The sequence below is a fragment of the Scyliorhinus canicula genome, chromosome 18 (genome assembly GCF_902713615.1).
Source record: "Scyliorhinus canicula chromosome 18, sScyCan1.1, whole genome shotgun sequence".
NCBI lineage: Eukaryota > Metazoa > Chordata > Chondrichthyes > Carcharhiniformes > Scyliorhinidae > Scyliorhinus > Scyliorhinus canicula.
In genome coordinates this window covers 126,511,372-126,533,815 of record NC_052163.1, presented here as the reverse complement: position 1 = coordinate 126,533,815, position 22,444 = coordinate 126,511,372, and the positions used below count along the sequence as shown (strand labels likewise).

General features: G+C 41.7%; 1 protein-coding gene across 1 annotated transcript in view; it reads left to right on the top strand.

Annotated features, from left to right (window-relative positions):
* polrmt (polymerase (RNA) mitochondrial (DNA directed)) overlaps positions 1 to 22,444 on the top strand; it is a 104,049-nt gene that overhangs the window by 28,537 nt on the left and 53,068 nt on the right. The window contains 6 exon segments of the mRNA XM_038777044.1: positions 2,378 to 2,527; positions 3,165 to 3,332; positions 6,559 to 6,729; positions 8,060 to 8,299; positions 16,441 to 17,229; positions 18,151 to 18,273. Of these exon segments, the coding sequence (XP_038632972.1) occupies positions 2,378 to 2,527; positions 3,165 to 3,332; positions 6,559 to 6,729; positions 8,060 to 8,299; positions 16,441 to 17,229; positions 18,151 to 18,273 (1,641 nt within the window).

Sequence of the window (22,444 nt, the reverse complement as noted above, 5' to 3'; positions counted from 1 at the left end):
AAGCAAGCCTGACTTTTAGCTGATGGCGCGCAGGAGATGTTGGAAGTGTTCTTCCTGCCGTGACAGACTGGCCAAGCTAGTTTTTGACCAGTGACCTCTGAACTACTGGGGATAATACCAAGCTAAAGATTTGTGAAGACCAACTTGCAAACAGCTGATGTTCAAATGAGAAATCAGTGTTGTAGAGATCACCTGACAATTCTAAAGGGATTGGTTTCCATAATAGCAGAGGCTGTCATCAGCCTACAGAGCAACTTTGAGAGGTTTTACAGTTTAATTGTGGCATTAACATCATGCTGTTCTGCTGACTGAAAGCCTTTTCGTGATGCCATCATTTATTTGAATGAATAAATTATACGTCATGTATTTTAAAGGCATCCTTTGAGTTGAACATACCCACAAAGGACGTTGAAGGACGTTGCGCTAATTGTGTCCTTGAAAGCTTTTAGTTTTATTTACTGCAGCAAGGAATTGAGTAACTGTTGTTTGCCCCATTAAAAAGTGTCAAAATTCACTTGGGTACTAGGATTAAGCTACTTCACCAAAAATTGTTTCAGGAATGTTCTCCCAAAGAAGGTTGTACTGAAAAGTCAATGGATATTTTGTATTCAGCACACCTGCATGGGTGAGATAATCGGTAACAATGCCTGATCAATTTTGAAGCTTGAAATGCTTTATTGCTAATGCAACAAAACATTTCTCATGGCATTTAGTCATTAATTTGTTGAGCAGTTTCATTTTTCCTTCCGTTAGTAAAGAAATACAGAGGATTTCAGGTAAACTCATATTAAATATTTCTTATTTGGAGAGCTTGATGTTAGCTTGTGTTGGGGATGGATGGAAAAAAAAATCACTTTAAAATGTATATGTGAAAATGTTGAAGTTATGCCTGTATTTCAGTTGTGTGTGGTAGCTGTAACAGCTTGTTGTGCAGCTGGAAAGCATTCTCCCCAAAACACTATTGATTCCTTAACACCCGATACCCATGATTACTTCCCTCTGAGACACTTCTCATTTTGAGATTTCTATGCTGAATATTATCCTTTTTAAACACAGGCTTAGCTAGAATAATCTTGCAGGTATTTCTTAAGTGACCTCTTATTCCCACAGTGAAGTAGACTGTTAAAACCAAGAAATCGGATGCAGATTGGGGGCGCTTTTGCGCCCACGTTAGTTGTCAGTGAGAATGGTGACGTGAACACAAATTCTGCCATGGCTGGGGTGGGGGGGGGGGGGGGGGGGGGGGGGAGAATGCTGCTGGGAGCAGTTTCAACTCCTAGCTGATCAGGGCACCCCAATCTTTGTGGATAGAAGCAAATTGCTGCGGATGCTGGAATCTGAAATCAAAAGATAAAATTCTGGAAAATCTCAGCAGGTCTGGCAGCATCTGTATGGAGGGAAAACAGCTAACGTTTTGAGTCCAGATGACCCATTGTCAAGATTACTCGTGACAATAAGCGATTTTCATTTCATTTCATTTCAAAGGGTCATCTGGACTCGAAACGTTAGCTCTCTTCTCTCTAATCTCTGTGGAGTTGGCTGTGCCGGCTCTATCAGGCCCATCCCACCAGACTAACCATGTAAGCCATGCTTCGTGATTTTTGTTTGGTCAGAGTGCCATAAAATCTGGCCTGAGAACTCAGCTGTGCATCTGGAGAGATGCACACCCGTTTTCAGTCGGAGCCTGACACTCTGACAAATTATGGAAAAATTTCACCCAATATGTGGGCAATTTGCACTTGGCTAAGAACTACACTTGGGGCAGAAGGCCTGGTAACTGGTAGATTGCCTCAAACGCCTTGCCAAGTTTCTTTATTTTTTCTTTATTCTATTTGATCTAAATGGTGGTGCACAGCCGTTCCTTCACTGTTGCTGGGTCACAGTCCTGGAATTCCCTCTGGAGCAGCACAGTGGGTGTACCTACACTTCAGGGGCTGCAGCGGTTCAAGAAGGCAGCTCACTACCATCTTCTGAAAGACAACTGGGGATGGGCAATAAATGCTGGCCTAGCCAGCGATGCCCACATCCTGTAAATGAATCATTTAAAAAATGGTGTATCAGTAACCAGGAGCATCTGTTGTGCGCATCACTAGTAAGATATGAGCGCATTGAAAACAACCACATGGTATGGAGCCACACGTAGGTCCCTTCCTTCCAGGGCATTACAAAAGCAGTTGGATTTTTACAACAATTCTGCTCTTTGTACGGTCATATTCTAATCCTAGCCCTCAAATTGCCTGGTTGTTTGAATTTAGTTTCACAATTTCCTATAGTGGGATTTGAGCTTCCTATCTCTGGGTTGGCAATACTATAATCATTAGGTGACTGTATTCTGATGAATTAACAGTAGTTATATTAAGCACCATTTTTATTTCAGGTTGAGCCCATCAAATACCCCAAATTGCATCTTAATGTACAAGAAATGAAGGAGAGATTTGATAGACAACTAAGCAAGGAGCAAGCGGATACCGTTACTATTGATTCTGTTGAAGTAACAAAACCTATTACAGAGAAGATGAAAAGAATGGTACTTGTCTTCCAAGCGCATGCATGGTGTAATGAGGGAAAATTGGAAGCGTTCTTTTATGTTTTCTTTTAATTTGGATCATGGTCTCTTCCTCTAAAATTGAAGACAAAATGTCAAATATTGGCTGCAGGCCCTGTGTCTTTGCTGTTTGTTGTTAATGATGATCTTGAGCATCTTGGTCTTTATGTAACTGGTGCTGTTAGCCGTTGTCAGGAATGTCAGATCTGGTTTTCCAGCCCTGAAATTCTGCCTGGTGACATGGAACTACAAAGTATTGAAAGAAGAAATGTGTTGTTTAAAATATCCATTATTGTTCTCTATTTTGTGAATATTTTGTGTGATATGTACAGTCTAATCTGTATTAATTTATTCAGTCCATCATGTGTAATTGACTTCCAATTAATACTTATATATTATTTGAACCTTATAGATGAGATATATGTATTTTGTACCCCTTTTTAATTGTGCCCATTTTTATATTCCGGAAAGAGTAATGGTGCTTTCCTGAGGGCTTTAACATTTGTGTGGTAGCTGGCACAGTTACATCTGCAGAATTGTATTTTTTATAAGGCAATATGTACATGGACATTATTATAACTGATAATCACCAACCAAAATTATGTTTTGACTCAATCAGCGCAACCGTCTGGCAGATTTACGTGCCAAGTGGCACAAATCTCTACTGCAGGCATTTCGTGAGTACAAATTTCATTTGGCTGGTGACAGAAGTTGTTCCTGGAAAATGAATCTCTATCCTTTTCTCTGCCTGCTGGATGATAAGGAGTACGTAGACATTATGATACAGGTATGGAAGATAAAAGTGTGTTCACATTCATAAACCGTTATAACACTGGATGCATTTTAGAACTTTGAGGTGGTTGAAAGTTGCTTAGTAGCAGAGCTAGCTTTGACAGTCGGCCTGAGGACATATCTCTCTATCCCAGAAATTTAGACCAGAAATTGACTGATCAGTGTCTCCTGACTTTTACCCTTCCTGTACTTAATTTGAAATGCATCAGGTGCAATTGAACCTAAACTTAGGTGTAGATCCTGCAGCTCAAGGTTCACGCCAGGCTAATGTGAACAAGCTAGTTCGATTTTCCGAAGACGAGTCTTATTGAACTTGAAATGCTAACCCTTTGTTTCTCTCATCCCACACAAGAACATTAACTCTATAGTCGAGAGGTCAGAGGTGGAGGGGTTGATAGGGAGGAGGGAAGGAATTAGGACAGTGGGAGTTTGGGGAACAATGGAGGAAAGCAATGGAGACAGGGCAAATGGACAGTAGAGTTATTATTTGATCTTAATGTGGAATTTCTAGCTGTGTATCTCCCATTATTGCTGGTTCTGGCAATACTGCTGGGCCTTGAACTTAACAAAGTAGAGGGAGCTTCATCCTGACTGAATTTCAAATGCTGGCAGAAACATTGTTCAGGAGCACAATATTAGTCCTGTTAAATTCCAAAACAGAATGGGCCCAACATTGAAAACTTTTCTATATTCAATAGAGTTCACTTTATTTTATATAAAACTAGATGTCTTTTCTGCTCATTTCAATTTGATCATGTTGTACACAATGGTCTTTGTATAGACTAACACCTTACACTTAGTGCCTTCAATGTGGTGAGACGGTTCAGGGTACTTCACAAAGGAAGGGACTGGACTATGGGTGGACAATCAGAGAAGCAGGTTAGAAGAGGTAATGTCAAATGGGGTAGGTTTTGAAATCTTAGGTCAGAAGTGATCAAATGCCATCTAGGGCATGACAACTACTTGCATTTATATAGCATCTTTAATATAGAAACAAATATTGTGAGGCTATGGCTGACTGATCAGAGGGGAGGGGAATGACAGCTCAGAAATCTAGGCGCGGTAGAGTGAAAACTGGGAATAGGAAATATTTCGCCTGTGGTTTGATGAGCGTGACTGAGCAAAATGGCAAAATCATAACTTGAAAGTGTCAAAAAGAAATACTTTCATTTATAAAGCAGCTTTCACGACCACAAGAAGTCCCCCAAGCACTTTGCAGGCAACAAAGTACTTTTTGAAATATGGTCACTTTGAAGTAGCAAGCACGGCAGTCTATAAGAGTACAGCAAGCTCCCACAAACACCAATGTGATAACGATCAGATATTCTGTTCTTCAGATGTTGATTGAGGAGCAGGTATTGGTCGGGACACCGGGAATATACTTTGCTGCTGTTCTTCAAAATAATGTGGGATTCTTTGCTTCCGCCGAAGAGGGCAGACTGGTCTGCTTTTCACATCTGATTCATGGCTAATATTGATTCCATAATTGTGCAAGATTTGATAGGGATGGAAGAAGGCGATATCCTGTAAGGTGGAATAGGTGGCCTTGGCAATGGACTGAATGTGAGCTTCAAAGCTTAGCTGAGGATTGAGTAGGATCCCAAAGTGTTGAAACAAAAACAGAAAATGCTGGAAAATCTAAGGAGGTTTGACAGCATCTGTGGAGAGAAACGGAGCTCAAGTTTCGAGTCTGGGTGACTTCATCAAAACAAAGTCGACACTTAATGTAATATTCATCCACATTGGATTATGGAGAGCTTCAGTGTCATGCAAAATGTTATTGATGACTTGGATCAATGTGGTTCTATTCCTGTGAGTAGTTCAAGTGGTTCAAAGTTGAGGGACAACAATATGTTTAAGAATGTAGGGCATGTCACAAGAAATGCTGCAGCCTGATGGGAATCTAAACTGAGATTCTAATCTGCACTTTTTGTTAGTGTTTTCCTTAGATTTATATCCAATTCAATAATTGCCCATTCTTAACCAAACATTTCAAATGCACCAAGCTAATTTAAAACTAAAATTAGTTTTTGGAGAGGCACGCATAGCTCACAACCCTTGCTACTATTTGAATAATAAATGTTGAACTGTATGTTCATGATACAGAAGCGTAAGAGTTTGTCCAGCAGATAGGGTGTGCAGGCAATCATTATAAACTTGGCTTTAAACTATTTATTTAATGTAAGCCCAAACAGTGCGAGACTGTCCCCAGGAAGTGGTTTTCAATTTTTGGTGCACTTCGAATTCAGCTGATTGATTGAATTTCTCTGTTATGTAGCTGCTTCCTCATCCGTGTGCATCCAAAACGTCTTCATATCAAAGCAAAACAATGTAGTTTGTTATTTTACATAGATTTTTACATAGGATTTACAGTGCAGAAGGAGGCCATTCGGCCCATCGAGCCTGCACCGGCTCTTGGAATGAGCATCCTACCCAAGGTCAACACCTCCACCCTATCCCCATAACCCAGTAACCCCACCCAACACTAAGGGCAATTTTGGACACTAAGGGCAATTTAGCATGGCCAATCCACCTAACCTGCACATCTTTGGACTGTGGGAGGAAACCGGAGTACCCGGAGGAAACCCACGCACACACGGGGAGGATGTGCAGACTCCGTACAGACAGTGACCCAAGCCGGAATCGAACCTGGGACTCTGGAGCTGTGAAGCGATTGTGCTATCCACAATGCTACCGTGGATATTAAGCATAACAATATTGTTATGCTTAAATTGCCAGAAGATCCGACCATACAAAATTGGTGGGGGGAGGAATATATCCGATGATCTCTCAAACCTGTCACGCACCATGATTGCTGAACCATCCTAGCCAAAATGTGGTGGAATTGCCACTGGAAAGGTGATGAGCTATCGCCCAATTGTTGCAGTTCTTTCTGCTATTTAAAAATGTTATGATTAAGGGAATGTCTGCAAAAATTATTTGTTTTACAATAAAAAAAAGTTATGACTTAAGCCAGTCCTTCAGGATATTGCAGGAGCTAGTGGAAATCCGAGATAGATACTGAAAATGCTGGGTTCTAATGCAGGGTCAGGGTCTGAAATGTCTTTCCCTTATTATAGATGCTGCCAGACCTGCAGAGTATTTCCAGCATTTTCTGTTTTGGGTTTGAACTCTAACCTACTCGTACCTACCGTAGAGGCGGTGATTCTTTGATGAATGAGCAACGTTTGCTCATTTAATATTTTCCTTCTGCTTTTCAGAGCATTGCAAATATCCCTCCAAATGGAGAGGCATTGCTGATGATCGCTAAGGAATTGGGTAGTAGAGTCTACAACAAGTATTCAATACGAAAGAAGATCAAGAATGAGATGGTCGATAAGATTAAAGAAATTTACTATGCTTACATTGAACTGTTGGCAAAGGATGCTGAGGTAAGGCCAACTGGATATTTTGTTTATAGTTAAATTGTTTTAAAAAGAGACGAGCAAATAAGTGCTCAAATGTTTTTTTTCTAATTTTGAACAAAACTCTCAAGTTGACATCCTGCTGATTTGGAGACAATTGTGTATCATCAGTAGCATGCATCAGGACGTTTTTGCATTGGCCCTCTGATTTGGCGTAATGAATATTTTGAATTCCTGCCTGGATATTTTCCAGAATTCTAATCTTTAAAACGCAGTTTATTAAATCTGGATAAAAGTCGCCCTGAATTTATAGCAAATGACATTAATATGGCTTTGTCCATCAGTTTTGTCACATATATTTCTCAATACACTTCAGTAAAAATGAATTTACTTTTTGAAGTATTCTTTCAAACATTTGTCAGCTTTGGAAATGTACATTGATAATTTGAGTCTTGTTCTTGCATAAGGTAAAAATCAGTGTCTTAAATGATTTTGAAATGACTACTAACTATGTAACAAGTAGTAAGAAACAGCGCTATCAACCAGACCCACAATACTAATGCCAAAATATTTCATTGTAGGGGGTTATAAGATAATTCAGATGAGAAATGCTAGTTTTATTTACCTGCGATAGACCAAAACTACAATAATCCCATATCGCAAAAATCCAGGTAAAGAAAATGCATCAGCTTGAATCATAAGTCGGTTCACAGATGTGAAACAAACAGTCAACACTAATGAAGGTTGCTTGGATTAGAGAGGGTTGAACTGCACTTAGGGGCAGTGTTAGGTCCATTTTGTCTTGAGATTTTACAATGATTTCACCTTGGATGGACTGAATAGATCAATGTTTTCTGATGTTGCTATTTGGGAAACAGTGAGAAAGATTTAAGAGGACATGGAAAAGGTAGTTGTACACACAATTTCATGCAGCAGGACATGGACAAGGTAGTGGTACACAGAATTTTATGCAGCAGAACATAAAGTAATGTGTTTTGGGAGGAAAAAGAAGGAATAGGGAGTATAAGTTCAAATCAAGGTGCTAAGCACTTTGGAGGAATAAAGAGAGGCATGCAAATATACAATTCTTTTAAGTCGCAAGGATGGATAAAGGAGAACAGTCGCAGTTCAATTTTATTAAGTTAAGCAGTTTATTCACCCAAGACCTCGGGATGTCCCAAAGTTCTTAAATTGTTTTTAATTGTGAAGTTATTATAGGGTAAACAGTCCTGGCCTTAACTGAATATAAATTCAAGACAACGATTGGGCATTTAAAAACTGTCATAATTCTGTTGCAAGCCTCTTATTTATTTATATGTGGTAAAAACATAATTTTTAAACTGTGTTTCAATTCTAGTTGAACAGCTTCCTGCCTCGTGAGTATTTCATTAAACTGGAAAGAGAGATGAATTTTGGCCCATCACTACGAACTGAAGATTCTCCTTGGCCACACTTTCTGATTGTACATATGGGAACTCATCTAGTGGATCTAATGGTTCGTGAAATAAAAATTCCCATAAACACCCAAAACCCAAGTCATGAGAAGAAATTTATCCCCGTCTTGTATCACATGTACAGTTTTCGCAGTAACAAACAGGTGAGGCGCAAAGTCATAAGTTTTCTGTGTTATTTGCGTAGAAATTGTACGGTCATTTTGAACAGTCTGTATTAACTTGTACCTAACCAGGCAAGTGTTGGTTACAGCTAAATTATTTGTGTTTGAAGTGGGTAAGTGGAGATTTACGGGAAGAAAGAAAGACTTGTATTTATGCGTCTAAGACCTCAGGATGTTCCAAAGTGTACTACTGCCAATGAAGCTTTTTTGCACTTGTAATGTAGGAAATGTTGTAATGTAGAAAAAATACAGTCAAATTGTGTGCCGCAAGGTCTGCCATACAGCAATGACGGTGATAAAGCAATCCTGATCTTGATTGAGGGATAAATATTGGCCAGGCTGCCTGGAATTATCGCTGCTGCTCTTCAGAATAGTGTTGCAGGATGTTATGGGTCCACCTGAGCTGGTAGATGGGGGCATCAATTTAACATCTCAACTGAATGGTGGCATCTTTAGCTGTGCAGCAATCCCTTAGTATTGCACTGAGCATTAGCTCAGTTTTTTGTGCTCATGTCTATGTGATTTGAATCCACAGCCCTCTGACAGAAGAGGCAAGAGTTCTGCCACCTGAGCCATGTTTGATATTCTTGTTATTGTTTGATTCATTATTTCCACATACTGTGTGTCAGAAATGTCACGATTCCAGTTGATGGGAAGATCCCATAATGGAGCCCTGGCTCAAAAGGCCGTAACTTGTACATTTTTAAGAAAATGTGGATGAGGAGAGTCACAGGACTACCAATTAGCTTTTAAGAAGAAAAAAAAACATTTATTAAGCATGAAAAGTTTGACTAGAATACAATACCCCTTCATTACCACTTCACAAGGATTTTAAGGATAACATGTGTTACAACATATATCTTAGGTATTTATCATATACCTTCAGCTGTTTTCATCAAGGATCCCCTCCCATGTTTTCAAACTATTATTTCAAACAAGATTTCCTCTTAGTTGTTTTAGCCAGGATCTGCCTCCATGTTTTCCAACTCTCCTTTAAGTATTCCTTTGTCTTGAATTGCGTCATGCATCCAAACATTTACACAAAGCACAGTTACCCAGTCCTCAACAGAATACTATTGTTTCCAAAGGCTGGAAGTAAGGACATTAAACTTATGATTGTTTCAGATGTCTGGCTTTTCCCGAGCCAACTGCACCTCGATCTGCACTTTCATCTCTGTCTTTAGCTTCAGTGACCAGTACCCTGTTCCAATGGCAGTTCCTCATTTCCTTTTTACTCCAGTCTTTGCTGATGACATTATAAGAACATAAGAACTAGGAGCAGGAGTAGCCATCTGGCCCCTCGAGCCTGCTCTGCCATTCAATGAGATCATGGCTGATCTTTTGTGGACTCATCTTCACTTTCCAGCCCAAACACTATAACCCTTAATCCCTTTATTCTTCAAAAAACTATCTATCTTTATCTTAAAAACATTTAATGAAGGAGCCTCAACTGCTTCACTGGGCAAGGAATTCCATAGATTCACAACCCTTTGGTGAAGAAGTTCATCCTAAACTCATCCTAAATCTACTTCCCCTTATTTTGAGGCTCTGTCCCCTAGTTCTGCTTTCACCCGCCAGTGGAAACAACCTGCCCGCATCTATCCTATCTATTCCCTTCATAATTTTATATGATCCCCTCCGCATCCTTCTAAATTCCAAAGAGTACAATCCCAGTCTACTCAACCTCTCCTCGTAATCCAACCCCTTCAGCTCTGGGATTAACCTAGTGAATCTCTCTGCACACCCTCCAGCGCCAGTACATCCTTTCTCAGATAAAGAGACCAAAACTAAACACAATACTCCAGGTATGGCCTCACTAACACCTTATACAATTGCAGCATAACCTCCCTAGTCTTAAACTCCATCCCTCTAGCAATGAAGGACAAAATTCCATTTGCCTTCTTAATCGCCTGTTGCACCTGTAAACCAACTTTTTGCGACTCATGCACTCGCACACCCAGGTCTCTCTGCACAGCAGCATGTTTTAATATTTTATCATTTAAATAATATTCTCTTCTTCTGTTATTCCTACCAAAATGAATAACCTCATATTTGTCAACATTGTGTTCCATCTGCCAGACCCTAGCCCATTCACTTAACCTATCCAAATCCCTCTGCAGACTTCCGGCATCCTCTGCACTTTTTGCTTTACCACTCATCTTAGTGTCGCCTGCAAACTTGGACACATTGCACTTGGTCCCCAACTCCAAATCATCTATGTAAATTGTGAACAATTGTGGGCCCAACACTGATCCCTGAGGAACCCCACTAGCGACTGATTGCCAACCAGAGAAACACCCATTAATCCCCACTCTTTGTTTTCTATTAATTAACCAATCTCTATCCATGCTACTACTTCACCCTTAATGCCATGCATCTTTATCTTATGCAGCAACCTTTTGTGTGGCCCATTGCCAAAAGCTTTCTGGAAATCCAGATATACCACATCCATTGGCTCCCCGTTATCTACCGCACTGGTAAAGTGCTCAAAAAATTCCACTAAATTTGTTAGGCACGGCCTGCCCTTTATGAACCCATGCTGCGTCTGCCCAATGGGGCAATTTCCATCCAGATGCCTCGCTATTTCTTCCTTGATGATAGATTCCAGCATGTTCCCTACTACCGAAGTTAAACTAACTGGCCTATAATTACCCGCTTTCTGCCGACCTTCTTTTTTAAACAGTGATGTCACGTTTGCTCATTTTCAATCCGCCAGGACCACCCCAGAGTCTAGTGAATTTTGGTAAATTATCACTAGTGCATTTGCAATTGAAATGAACAAATGAAATGAAAATCGCTTATTGTCACGAGTAGGCTTCAATGAAGTTACTGTGAAAAGCCCCTAGTCGCCACATTCCGGCACCTGTTCGGGGAGGCTGAGGGAATTGAACCGTGCTGCTGGCCTGCCTTGGTCTGCTTTAAAGCCAGCGATTTAGCCCAGTGTGCTAAACCATCCCCATGGCATCTCTTTTAGCACTCGGGGATGCATTCCATCAGGGCCAGGAGACTTGTCTACCTTTAGCCCCATTAGCTTGCCCATCACTACCTCCTTAGTGATAACAATCATCTCAAGGTCCTCACCTGTCATAGCCTCATTTCCATCAGTCACTGGCATGTTATTTGTGTCTTCCACTGTGAAGACCGACCCAAAAAACCTGTTCAGTTCCTCAGCCATTTCCTCATCTCCCATTATTAAATCTCCTTTCTCATCCTCTCAGGACCAATATTTGCCTTCACCATTCTTTTTTGTTTTATATATTTGTAGAAACCTTTACTATCTGTTTTTATATTCTGAGCAAGTTTACTCTCATAATCTTACTCTACTTTATCACTTTTTTAGTAGCTTTCTGTTGCCCCCTAAAGATTTCCCAGTCCTCTAGTCGCCCATAATCTTTGCCACTTTGTATGCTTTTTCCTTCAATTTGATACTCTCCCTTATTTCTTCAGATATCCACGGTCGATTTTCCCTCTTTCTACCGTCCTTCCTTTTTGTTGGTATAACCTTTGCTGAGCACTGTGAAAAATCGCTTGGAAGGTTCTCCACTGTTCGTCAGCTGTTTCACCATAAAGTCTTTGCTCCCAGTCTCTCATCCCATTGTAATTTCCTTTGTTTAAGCACAAAACACTAGTGTTTGATTTTACCTTCTCACCCTCTAATGCAGGGGTGGGCAAACTACGGCCCGCGGGCCGCATGCGGCCCGCCAAAGGTATTTCTGCGGCCCACCAAGTCATTAAAAGAAAAAAAAAATTTTTTTTTAAAATTTTTTTTTTTTTAAATTTTTTTTTAAGGTTAATGGGGGGGGGGCTGTTGGGTTACTTACTGGTATAGGGTGGATACGTTGACTTGAGTAGGGTGATCATTGCTCGGCACAACGTCGAGGGCCGAAGGGCCTGTTCTGTGCTGTTCTATGTTCTATATGAGGCGCCCAGAATCATAACCGGGTGAAGTAATTATTTTACTTAATATACTATGCGGCCCTTTGTGAATTGTGAATTTCTGAATGTGGCCCTTGCACGGAAAAGTTTGCCCACCCCTGCTCTAATGTATTTTAAATTCCACCATATTGTGATCGCTCCTTCCGAAAAGATCTCTAATTATGTGATCATTAATCAATCCTGTCTCATTACACAGGACCAGATCTGGGACCGCTGTTCCCTTGTAGGTTCCATTACATACTGTTCTAGGAAACTATCGCTGATACATTCTATAAACTCCTCAAGGCTGCCTTGACCGACCTGGTTAAACCAATCGACATGTAGATTAAAATCCCCCATGATAACTGCTGTACCATTTCTACGTACATCAGTTATTTCTTTGTTTGTTGCCTGCCCCACCATAACGTTACTATTGGGTGGCCAATAGACTACTCCTATCAGTGACTTTTTCGCCTTACTATTCCTGATTTCCACCCAAATCGATTCAACCTTATCCTCCATAGCACCATCCCTTACTATTGCCCAGATGCCATCCTTAAATAACAGAGCTACATCACCTCCCTTACCATCCACTCTGTCCTTCTGAATAGTTTAAATTAATGTGAGAATATAATTTTTCTCACAGCGAATGATTTGGGTCTGGAATGCACTGCCTGGAAGTGTAGTGGAGGCATTCAAAAAGGCATTAGATGATTATTTCAATAGAAACAGTATTCAGGGTTATGGGAAAAAGGCACGGAAATGACGCTAAGTCATAATGCTCATTCGGAATGCTGCTGCAGGTACAGTGGGCCAAATGGCCTTCTGTACTGTAATTTTGTGATTCTGTGATAATATATCTTCACAACACTTGCGTCTCACAGGGAAAGACTTGTAGGCATGTTTCATTACAAGTTGCCAAAAAATGTAAAAATAAGAAACACACGCACACCTATTCACCCTTTAAGTCTAACTGATGCAGCCTTGATACGGAAGTGATTCTGACCAGAGTTAAATTCTGGACAAAGCATCAGCTATTACGTTGATTCTCTAGCAGTGTCAGTGATCTTTCAGTGATAAGAGTTGTAATAGCAAACTTAACCGAAATGGCCTAGCATCTGGGATTTGAATTTCCTAAAGGTTCGGGGATTGTGTTCAGTAAGATTTCCCTGTATCCATGACAAAGATATATTTAAACGAGTTTAAGAGCCAGTAACTGCCCCAGATTTTCTTCTCCACGGTCGAACATTTATTTTGGTGTTGATTGGTGCTGACATCCTGTGCCTGACCTCTTGGAGCAGGACGGTACCTACCCCAGGTCACTAGCATCAGTAGCTATCTTGAAAGGTTTATTGAGGTTTGGGCAGCCAGCACCAGTTCTTGATTAAGATGGATTTTAGCCTCTGAAAAGCTACTTGACACTCCCCTCACCACACTACTTTCATTTTCTTCCTGTAACAAATGAATCAGTGTAGGGGCTATAGGGCTAACATTTGGTAGAAGCCACACATCGCTAAATACGCATGATTTCCTGTTTCATCATGGAGACAGGGAAGTACGTTAATGCCTGCTGTTTTTGCTGTTCTTGCCAACACCTGTCCCTGACCCACTATATGCCCCAGGCAGGCACCCATGCTTTTGTAAACTCACTCTTTGAAAGATTTACCACTAAATCAAATGGCTCTGATCTTCCAAAAAGGACATCCAGCTATTCCAAGTAGTCCCTCTAGATGTCACTATAAGGTCATCAAGGTTCACAGCTACTTACTACCTGGTGTTATGGGCCAGGGATGAGAGAATCCCGAAGTGTATCATGGAGTTCACCTGACCCACAACTTTTAATAGATTGTGGTATGGGGAGCACACGGCTCACTCTAAAGGTATGGTATAGCAGAAGTAGTGCCACCCTTATTTGCCTCTGGAAAGTGGCCAGAGCTTTACTTAGACTAAATGGCAAAACCCAACATTGGAAATGGTCATCTGAGGTGACAAAGGCTGAAATCTCCCGAGTGCAGGATATTACGGTGACTAGGCAGTATCCCTTTAGCAGATCTACTTTTGTTATAAATGTGGAGCTTTCCACCATGTCAGTACAGTCCTCCAGGCAGGGAAATATGTAGGAGAGCAGCCTGGTCACTGCATTAACCATTCCATAGTCAGTTTGGTAAGAAGTCTTACAACACCAGGTTAAAGTCCAACAGGTTTGTTTCAAACACGAGCTTTCGGAGCACGGCTCCTTCTTCAGGTGAAGAAGGAGCCGTGCTCCGAAAGCTCGTGTTTGAAACAAACCTGTTGGACTTTAACCTGGTGTTGTAAGACTTCTTACTGTGCTCACCCCAGTCCAACGCCGGCATCTCCACATCATAGTCAGTTTGAGCATGGTTGAGCTATGGGTCTTAGGCACTAGCACAACTGGGAAATTCCAGCTACTTTGACTGCATTCAATCAGGTTATTTTCCAACATGTTTTCACCTGGGCCGATTTTCCAGGATTTGCGTGGTAAAGGGGTGTTTTATGGGAGAGGTTGCTCCATTGGACATTCTGAATTCTCCTGCTGTGTACCCGAACAGGCGCTGGAGTGTGGCGACTAGGGTATTTTCACAGTAACTTAATTGCAGTGTTAATGTGAGCTTCCTTGTGACACTAATAAACATTATTATTATTTCTGCATCGTGTATAGTGAGGGTTGTACGCATATTTTGACCTTGCAGGCTGCTTTAAACATGAGCAGCCATTTCAGATCCCCTCTCTGTTCTGTGTTTCAATAAGAGGGCATGGTTTTGAATGTCCCTAATATTTCGGTGTTAGGATTCAATTTGGAAGTCATCCAGACCTCCCTCTGCCTCAACTTCACTATCACTTTTGTCCTACACTATTTTCACTGCCTATGAGACCTGTGCTTGCTTATCCTCTTCCCAGCTATGGTCCTGTTTCAGCATGTGTGACATAAGCTGCTCTTTTTTCTGTGGTTTGGGGTATCAATTAAATGATTCACCTCAGCAGTCTCCTTTGTTACTCTATGTGGGCCAATGAACTGGGTTTTCAGCGATTTAACCTCTTAACGGTCGTAACACTAACATATGGTCTGCTGGCTGAACTGTTTGGATCTTGGCATGCATGCCTGCCCGACTTTTCATGACAGTGAAATTTTAAAGTGCCCCTGGGTCACATCATAGGCTTCAACCTGTTGTTCTTTGAACCTTTCCTTAATTAATTTCAGAGGGCCTCTTACGTTGCGTCCATAAAATAATTCAACGGGACTAAAGTTAGTGACGTTGTTGGGTGAATCCTGGATGGCAAACAGAAGACATACCAGCCATGGGGGTACTCCTGGCAATTATGCCCTGATCATACATTTGAGGATCTAATGGCACTGTTCTAAAGCCCCTTGTGACTGAGAGTAGTGGGCTGAGCACTTTAGTTGGTGATACCTAGACTACTCATGACTTTCTGGAAAATTCTGGATGTACAATTGGTGCCCTGATTGTCTGGTTCTCAGTGAGTAATTAATATTGGGTAAAGACTTCACCACCACCATCTTGGCAGAAATGATTCTCGAGATGGCTTCTGGCCTCCGGGCACAGGTACCCTATATGTATAATAGACAGGTAGCCTCCTTTTTGTTATCCGAAGGGGGTCCCATGCAATTTGTCAACCCAGTGATGACAGTTCCCTGAAAGCTGGCCTGGGTTTCACGGATATTATGGCAGTGTGGAGCTTCTCCATGATCTGGCATTTGCAGAACAGCATTTACATTTGACAAAACTGCACTGTGACCTTGTGGAAGTGTGGCCAATACACATGCTGGCTTATGTGGACTTGGGTCTGGCATATATCCATGTGGCCAGCCAAGGGGGTTTCTGGGTTATCTTCCATATCTTCTATGGGTAGCACCACTATCTGATGAACCACTCTTTGCCCACAGGTCTGTGAGGTGGGCCTCAACTTTCTTATCAGCACCTCATTTTTTAAGATAATAGCATTCCGGAACTCCCTCAGCTTTAGTTTGGGAAGCTTTTGCTAATTTTCTAAACTCCAGATATAGGAGATTGAGGGATAATTTTGCTTTTTTTTATAAAATGTAAATGGTGGCAATCTGAAATAGAAAATGTTGGAGGTACGCCCCAAGCCACTGCGTTTGGAAAAACAAATAAACTAGGCTAATATTTTCAGTAGAAATCATTTTTTCTGATTTTTCTCTTTTGCAGATCGGTTTCATCAAGCCACATCCTATTCTAACTCAGATCCTTTCAGAAGCTGCAGAGACAACTTTGATTTTTGACTCCTGTGTCATGCCAATGGTGTGTGCTCCCATTCCATGGACTTCGCCTCGGCTTGGAGCCTATGTTCTGACACCCACCAAGTTAATGCGGTGCCTGGAAGGAGCTCTACAGCATCAGTTACTTTTGGAGAAATGCAAGAGTAGTGATTTGCATCCAGTGCTGGATTCCCTAAATCAGCTTGGTAACTGTGCTTGGAAAGTTAACAAACCAATGCTTGATTTAATCATTTCTATTTTTAATGACAAAGGAAGCGAAAAGCTGGAGATACCGCTTCCACTTTCGGAAGCTCCGGACATGCCCAAGTATGATCCAAAATCTGAGATTAGTCCAGCAAACAAGTCTATATTGAAAAAGAAAATAGCTTGGGCCAGGAAAAGGGCAGCTGAAATGCACAGCCTTCGAATGGATGCGCTTTACAAGCTTTCCATTGCCAACCATATAAGAGATGATGTATTCTGGTTTCCTCACAACATGGACTTTCGAGGAAGAACGTACCCTTGCCCACCATACTTTAACCACCTGGGCAGTGACGTTACCCGTGCCATTTTGTTATTTGCAGAAGGAAAGCCCTTGGGCGAGCATGGGTTAAATTGGTTGAAGATTCATCTGGTTAACTTAACTGGCTTTAAGAAAAAGTGCTCCCTCAAAGAGAGACTTGATTACGCTACTGAAGTAATGGACAACATCTTGGATTCAGCAGATAACCCTTTAACAGTATGTGAACAATAGCTCAGATATAGTGATTTACATTACCGTATACACATTTCCTAGTTGTGCATTTGTTTGAAAATTGCAACAAAATTTGACAGTTAAATATACCTTGATATTATATGGATATGAAGTAGTTAAAAGAGATTGTGATTTCTATGTATGATGTATTCCAAAGCAGAAGCCTCAATTTTTGTTGATTTTTCTTCAACCCCTGAGAAAAGCATTCATGGTAGTCAAATGTTTGCTCCCATTAATGATTTCATAACCCAAGTGACAGCCAAAAGGACACACGTTGTGTATACATTGGAGGCGGGCAGTGACCACATTCACCGTAGCCACTGAGCCTTAAATAACAACCCATGACATCTTTCTCACCAGTAGACAAATAGGGAATTGAAAGATGATGAAAACAAGCAAGGACCTGTGACCAAAAGGTGAAGAAAAAAATTGAACACCAGTATTATAGGCATTACAGGCTAAAAATTAGAATGTTGGCTTAATGGACAAGATCTTCTGGCCCCACCCACCCGTTCCCACCAAAAGACAATGGATTTTTGGCAGGTCTGCCGAATCTCCCGCAGGTCCCACCACGACTAATTAAAAACTGCCATGTGATCTAAAATGTTGAACTGCATTTATATGGAGAGCTCTATATAGGTTGCATTGGCATATAAGTCACTTAATTATATTCCTTTTATTTTGTAAAATAATATACTAAAATGTATGCCATTTTAAATGGTGCATAAAATCATGCTCTGAAATAACTTAGTTCAATGTAGAAATGGGTTTTGATTTGAATAATTGAAAGCATTGAGTGCCTCAAAAATCAACAAAGGACTATAAGTGCATATCATTTGTCCTTGATTAACGGTGTTTACACAAAATGGTGTGTCTGTGTGCCTAAGATGCTTTTGCTTTTCTCAGGGGAGGAAGTGGTGGATGAACGCAGATGAGCCTTGGCAGACATTAGCCTGCTGCACAGAGATAGCACATGCTACGAGATCGCCTGATCCAACCAAACACATCTCTTATTTCCCAGTACATCAGGTCAGTTCTGAGATATTTGGACAAACACATGGTTACTTTTCATAGAATCAATGAATCCCTGCAATGCAGAAGGAGATCACTCGGCCCATCGAGCCTGCATCGATCCTCTGAAAGAGCACCCTACCTAGGCCCATGCTCCCACACATCCCTGTATCCCAGTAACCCCACCTAACCTTTTTAGACACTAAAGAGCATTTTAGCATGGCCAATCCACCTAACCTGCACATCTTTGGACTGTGGGAGGAAATCAGAGTACCCGGAGGAAACCCACGCAGACACGGGGAGAACGTACAGACTCCACACAGATGGTGACCCCAGGCCCGAATTGAACCCTGGTCCCTGGCGCTGTGAGGCAGCAGTGCTAACCACTGTGCCAACGTCCCTCTATAACCCATTATACAGGCCGCTAAAGTTATTAAAACAACAGGCTGGCTGCTTTGCAAGATAAGTTACATTTGTATAGTGCCCGTAATGTGATGAAATGTCTCAACACACTTTACAGGAGTGTTCTGGAATAAAGCTTGTCACCAAATGGATAGGTATTACACCAGATGATCAAAAGCTAGGTTAACAAGGCAGGCTGTAAAGGGATGCCTTAAAAAAGGGAAAAGATAGACACAAGAAGGAAATTCCAGAGCTTACAGGCTGCCAAAGATAATGATTAATATCAGACATAGTCAATTGATGGAGCACTGAGATCTTTGTAGGGCGAAGTGGTATTGAAAACATACCAAAGAAGCCGAGTAAATATTTTGTTTTTGCAATTCTTAATGTATTTTACTAAGCAGTTGCATTTAGTTGAAGGCCGCTGTCTGTTTATTTCCTGACAGCTTCCTAAATTGACACCGCTGATTATGATGTATAAGTTGACCCATAAGACTACCCTATTTTATTGGCCTCAAAATCATGGACGAGATTCTCTGATCCTGAGGCTAAGTTTGACGCCGTCGTAAACGCCGTCGCGTTTCTCGACAACGTCAACAGGCCCCCAGGAGCAGCGATCCTGAGCCCTTCAGGGGGCCAGCACGGCACTGGAGCGACACACGCAGCTCCAGCTGCCAATACTGGCGTCAAACTGGCGTCAAACGGGCGCCACGGGTCCGTGCATGTGCGCTGTGACCGGCGCGAACCCGCGCATGCGCGCTTGGTTCCTTCTCTGCGCCGGCCCCGACGCAACATGGCGTAGAGCTACAGGGGCCGGCACGGAGTAAAAGAGGCCCCGATCGCGGGCCGGGGTCGGACACCCCACCCTCCCACCAGGCCGCCCCCCCACTCCGCAGGGTGGATGGTGAGATCCCGCCGGGTAAGACCACATGTGAATGACGCCGGCGGGACTCGAGCTATCCTGGTGGCCACTCGGCCCTTCCCGCGTGAAGAATCGCCGGGGGGGGGGGGTGCGTGTAGAGCGGCATTGCGTGAATTGCGCCCAGTGCGCCGATTCTCCGACCTGGCCCCGGGGTCAGAGAATCCCGCCCCATGTTTTTGCAAATGCTCTGTTTGTAAGTTGACCCCATCTTTCAATGACACATAGTTGCATTAGTAGTCAACCTCAGTTTTTCACCCCAGTAAGGCCTTTGGATGTATAGCCCAGTAACATAACCACTATGCTACCATTGGTTCATCAACAAGGTGATCACATACTGTTTTGTATGAATAATGGCATGTTTAGATGGTGTTTTCCCAGAATAAATATTTACACGGGAATCTTTCAGTTGGTAATAAATGTTGATGTTTGGAACAATGGAGTCAATTATAGCATCAAGTACCTGAAGTCAGAGCAGATGGCACACATTGAGCCTGCATTCTGACATTGAACAAATTCATGTTAGCATTGAATGTCATGATGAAGCCAGATCGCCTATTCTCGATATGGGGGAGTAAAAAAATAGTTACTCTTACGTGATTACATGCATAATGTAAGATTATTAATTGGATTTGGGCTGACATTGCCATTCAGAATTGCCCTTTTCAGCGTGGATCTGGAGACCAGACCAGATAAGGACTGCAGACTTACTTTATTGTCACAAGTAGACTTACATTAACACTGTAATGAAGTTACTGGGAAAAGCCGATAGTCACCACATTCAGGCGCCTGTTCAGGGACACAGAGGGAGAATTCAGAATGTCCAAATTACTTAACAGCACATCTTTCGGGACTTGAAACCAGAGAACCCGGAGGAAACCCACGCAGACATGGGGAGAACGTGCAGACTGCACAGTCAGTGACCAAGCCGGGAATCGAACCTGGGACCCTGGCGCTGTGAAGCAGCAGTGCTAACCACTGTGCTACCGTGCTGCCCATGAACCAGATCGGCTTTAATGACAATGTTTTTATGGTGATCATTGGACATTTAATTCCAGATTTTTATTGAATTCAAATTCCATCATCTGCCAAGGTGGGATTTGAACCCAGGTCCCCAGAGTAATACTCTGGGTTCCTGGATTACTGATACAGTGGCAATACCATTACACCATCTCCCCCTCGGAGACTTACTTGAGTAGCTGGCATTTTGGAAGGCACTGGGAACTGATTGTTAAAGTTGGTAAATTGATCATGAATTTATAATCAAGCCATTTCCAATGTCCATTAGCAAGCTTTACCTTTTGCCATATTGGCAGTATATTGGAGATTTACTGGAAAATGTTCACTTTCTGAAGTTCAATTCCAATTTGCTAGAATTTCCTTATTTGATTTTCTTATTCTTTTGTTTAATATGGAATGTGCTGTTCTGTGAACAATTTTAAATGCATCATTTAATATCTTCAACTATGTAGAAATACTAATAATCATGATTAATAGACCTTGTATAGAAAACTGAGAAACACATTGCTTACCCTTCCCCCCCCCCCCCCCCCCCCCCCCCCCCTCCTCCCCTCAGCTATGTTTTGCTTTTATTATCAGGGAGTGTGGGGTTACCTCATCTATCCTGTTCTTTTATTCTTAACTTGCTCCTCGTTGCTGGCCTCAAACAGGTTTTGGACAGGCCGACAAACTGCCCCCAAATATCCAGTTTTACTTTTACTCCATTCATTTACTGACAGTTGACATGCAACGAGTTCAAATGTTTTTTTAAAATCTAATTTGCAGTGAAAGGACAAAGATGATTTTATTTAATTGATTAATAGCAGTATTAGTATAGTGGTATTTAAATTGGTGAGTAGGCTATCTTCAGTACCAGGTAGTCTGTTCGGGATATGAAATTCCATTTAGAAAAGTAAACACTGGGAAGTGTACTGCTTGCATGTTTGAAAATGAAGATGGTGATTTAAAAAAAATTCTGTTGTAATTCCTTAGGAACGGTTGGAAATCATGACCTTATTAAATCTAAAGCTCGGCAACAGATAGAATGAGTCATATACTGTCTTCACAAATAAGATAGCATATATTGTTAATTATGTATTGCAGAGCAACCTAATCACCTTGCAATACCTCCAACAGATATCAACAAAGGTCTAAGTTCTAATCTTTTTAAAAGATAAATAGGCATGTGGCCTTTTTGAGTGCTGTGTTCTTTCAGTTTTCAAAATTAGTGCCATAATATTAAAACTTGAACAAAAATTACATATAAGGTAGGGATAATTGGCTCAGATGTTTTTGTATGAAAATGTAGGATAATCTTTGCAGGTTTAATGTTTTTCTGAAAATCTTAATAACATGAATAAAGCAAAATGCTTAACCTGAAATGTACTGAATATTCAGCACATTTTCTGAAATGTAATTGAGATATTTACAATAGTGCCAGTTCTCAATTCTGGTTTGTATTGTAGGAATCCGGGAGATACAAACAGTATTGATTTTAGAAATCTGAATAGAGATGAAGAGCAATGGGAACAGGACGGGGCAGCACGGTAGGGGCAGCACGGTAGCATGGTGGTTAGCATAAATGCTTCACAGCTCCAGGGTCCCAGGTTCGATTCCCGGCTGGGTCACTGTCTGTGCGGAGTCTGCACGTCCTCCCTGTGTGTGCGTGGGTTTCCTCCGGGTGTTCCGGTTTCCTCCCACAGTCCAAAGATGTGCGGGTTAGGTGGATTGGCCATGCTAAATTGCCCGTAGTGTCCTAAAAAAAGTAAGGTTAAGTGGGGGGTTGTTGGGTTACGGTTAAGGGTGGATACGTGGGTTTGAGTAGGGTGATCATGGCTCGGCACAACATCGAGGGCCGAAGGGCCTGTT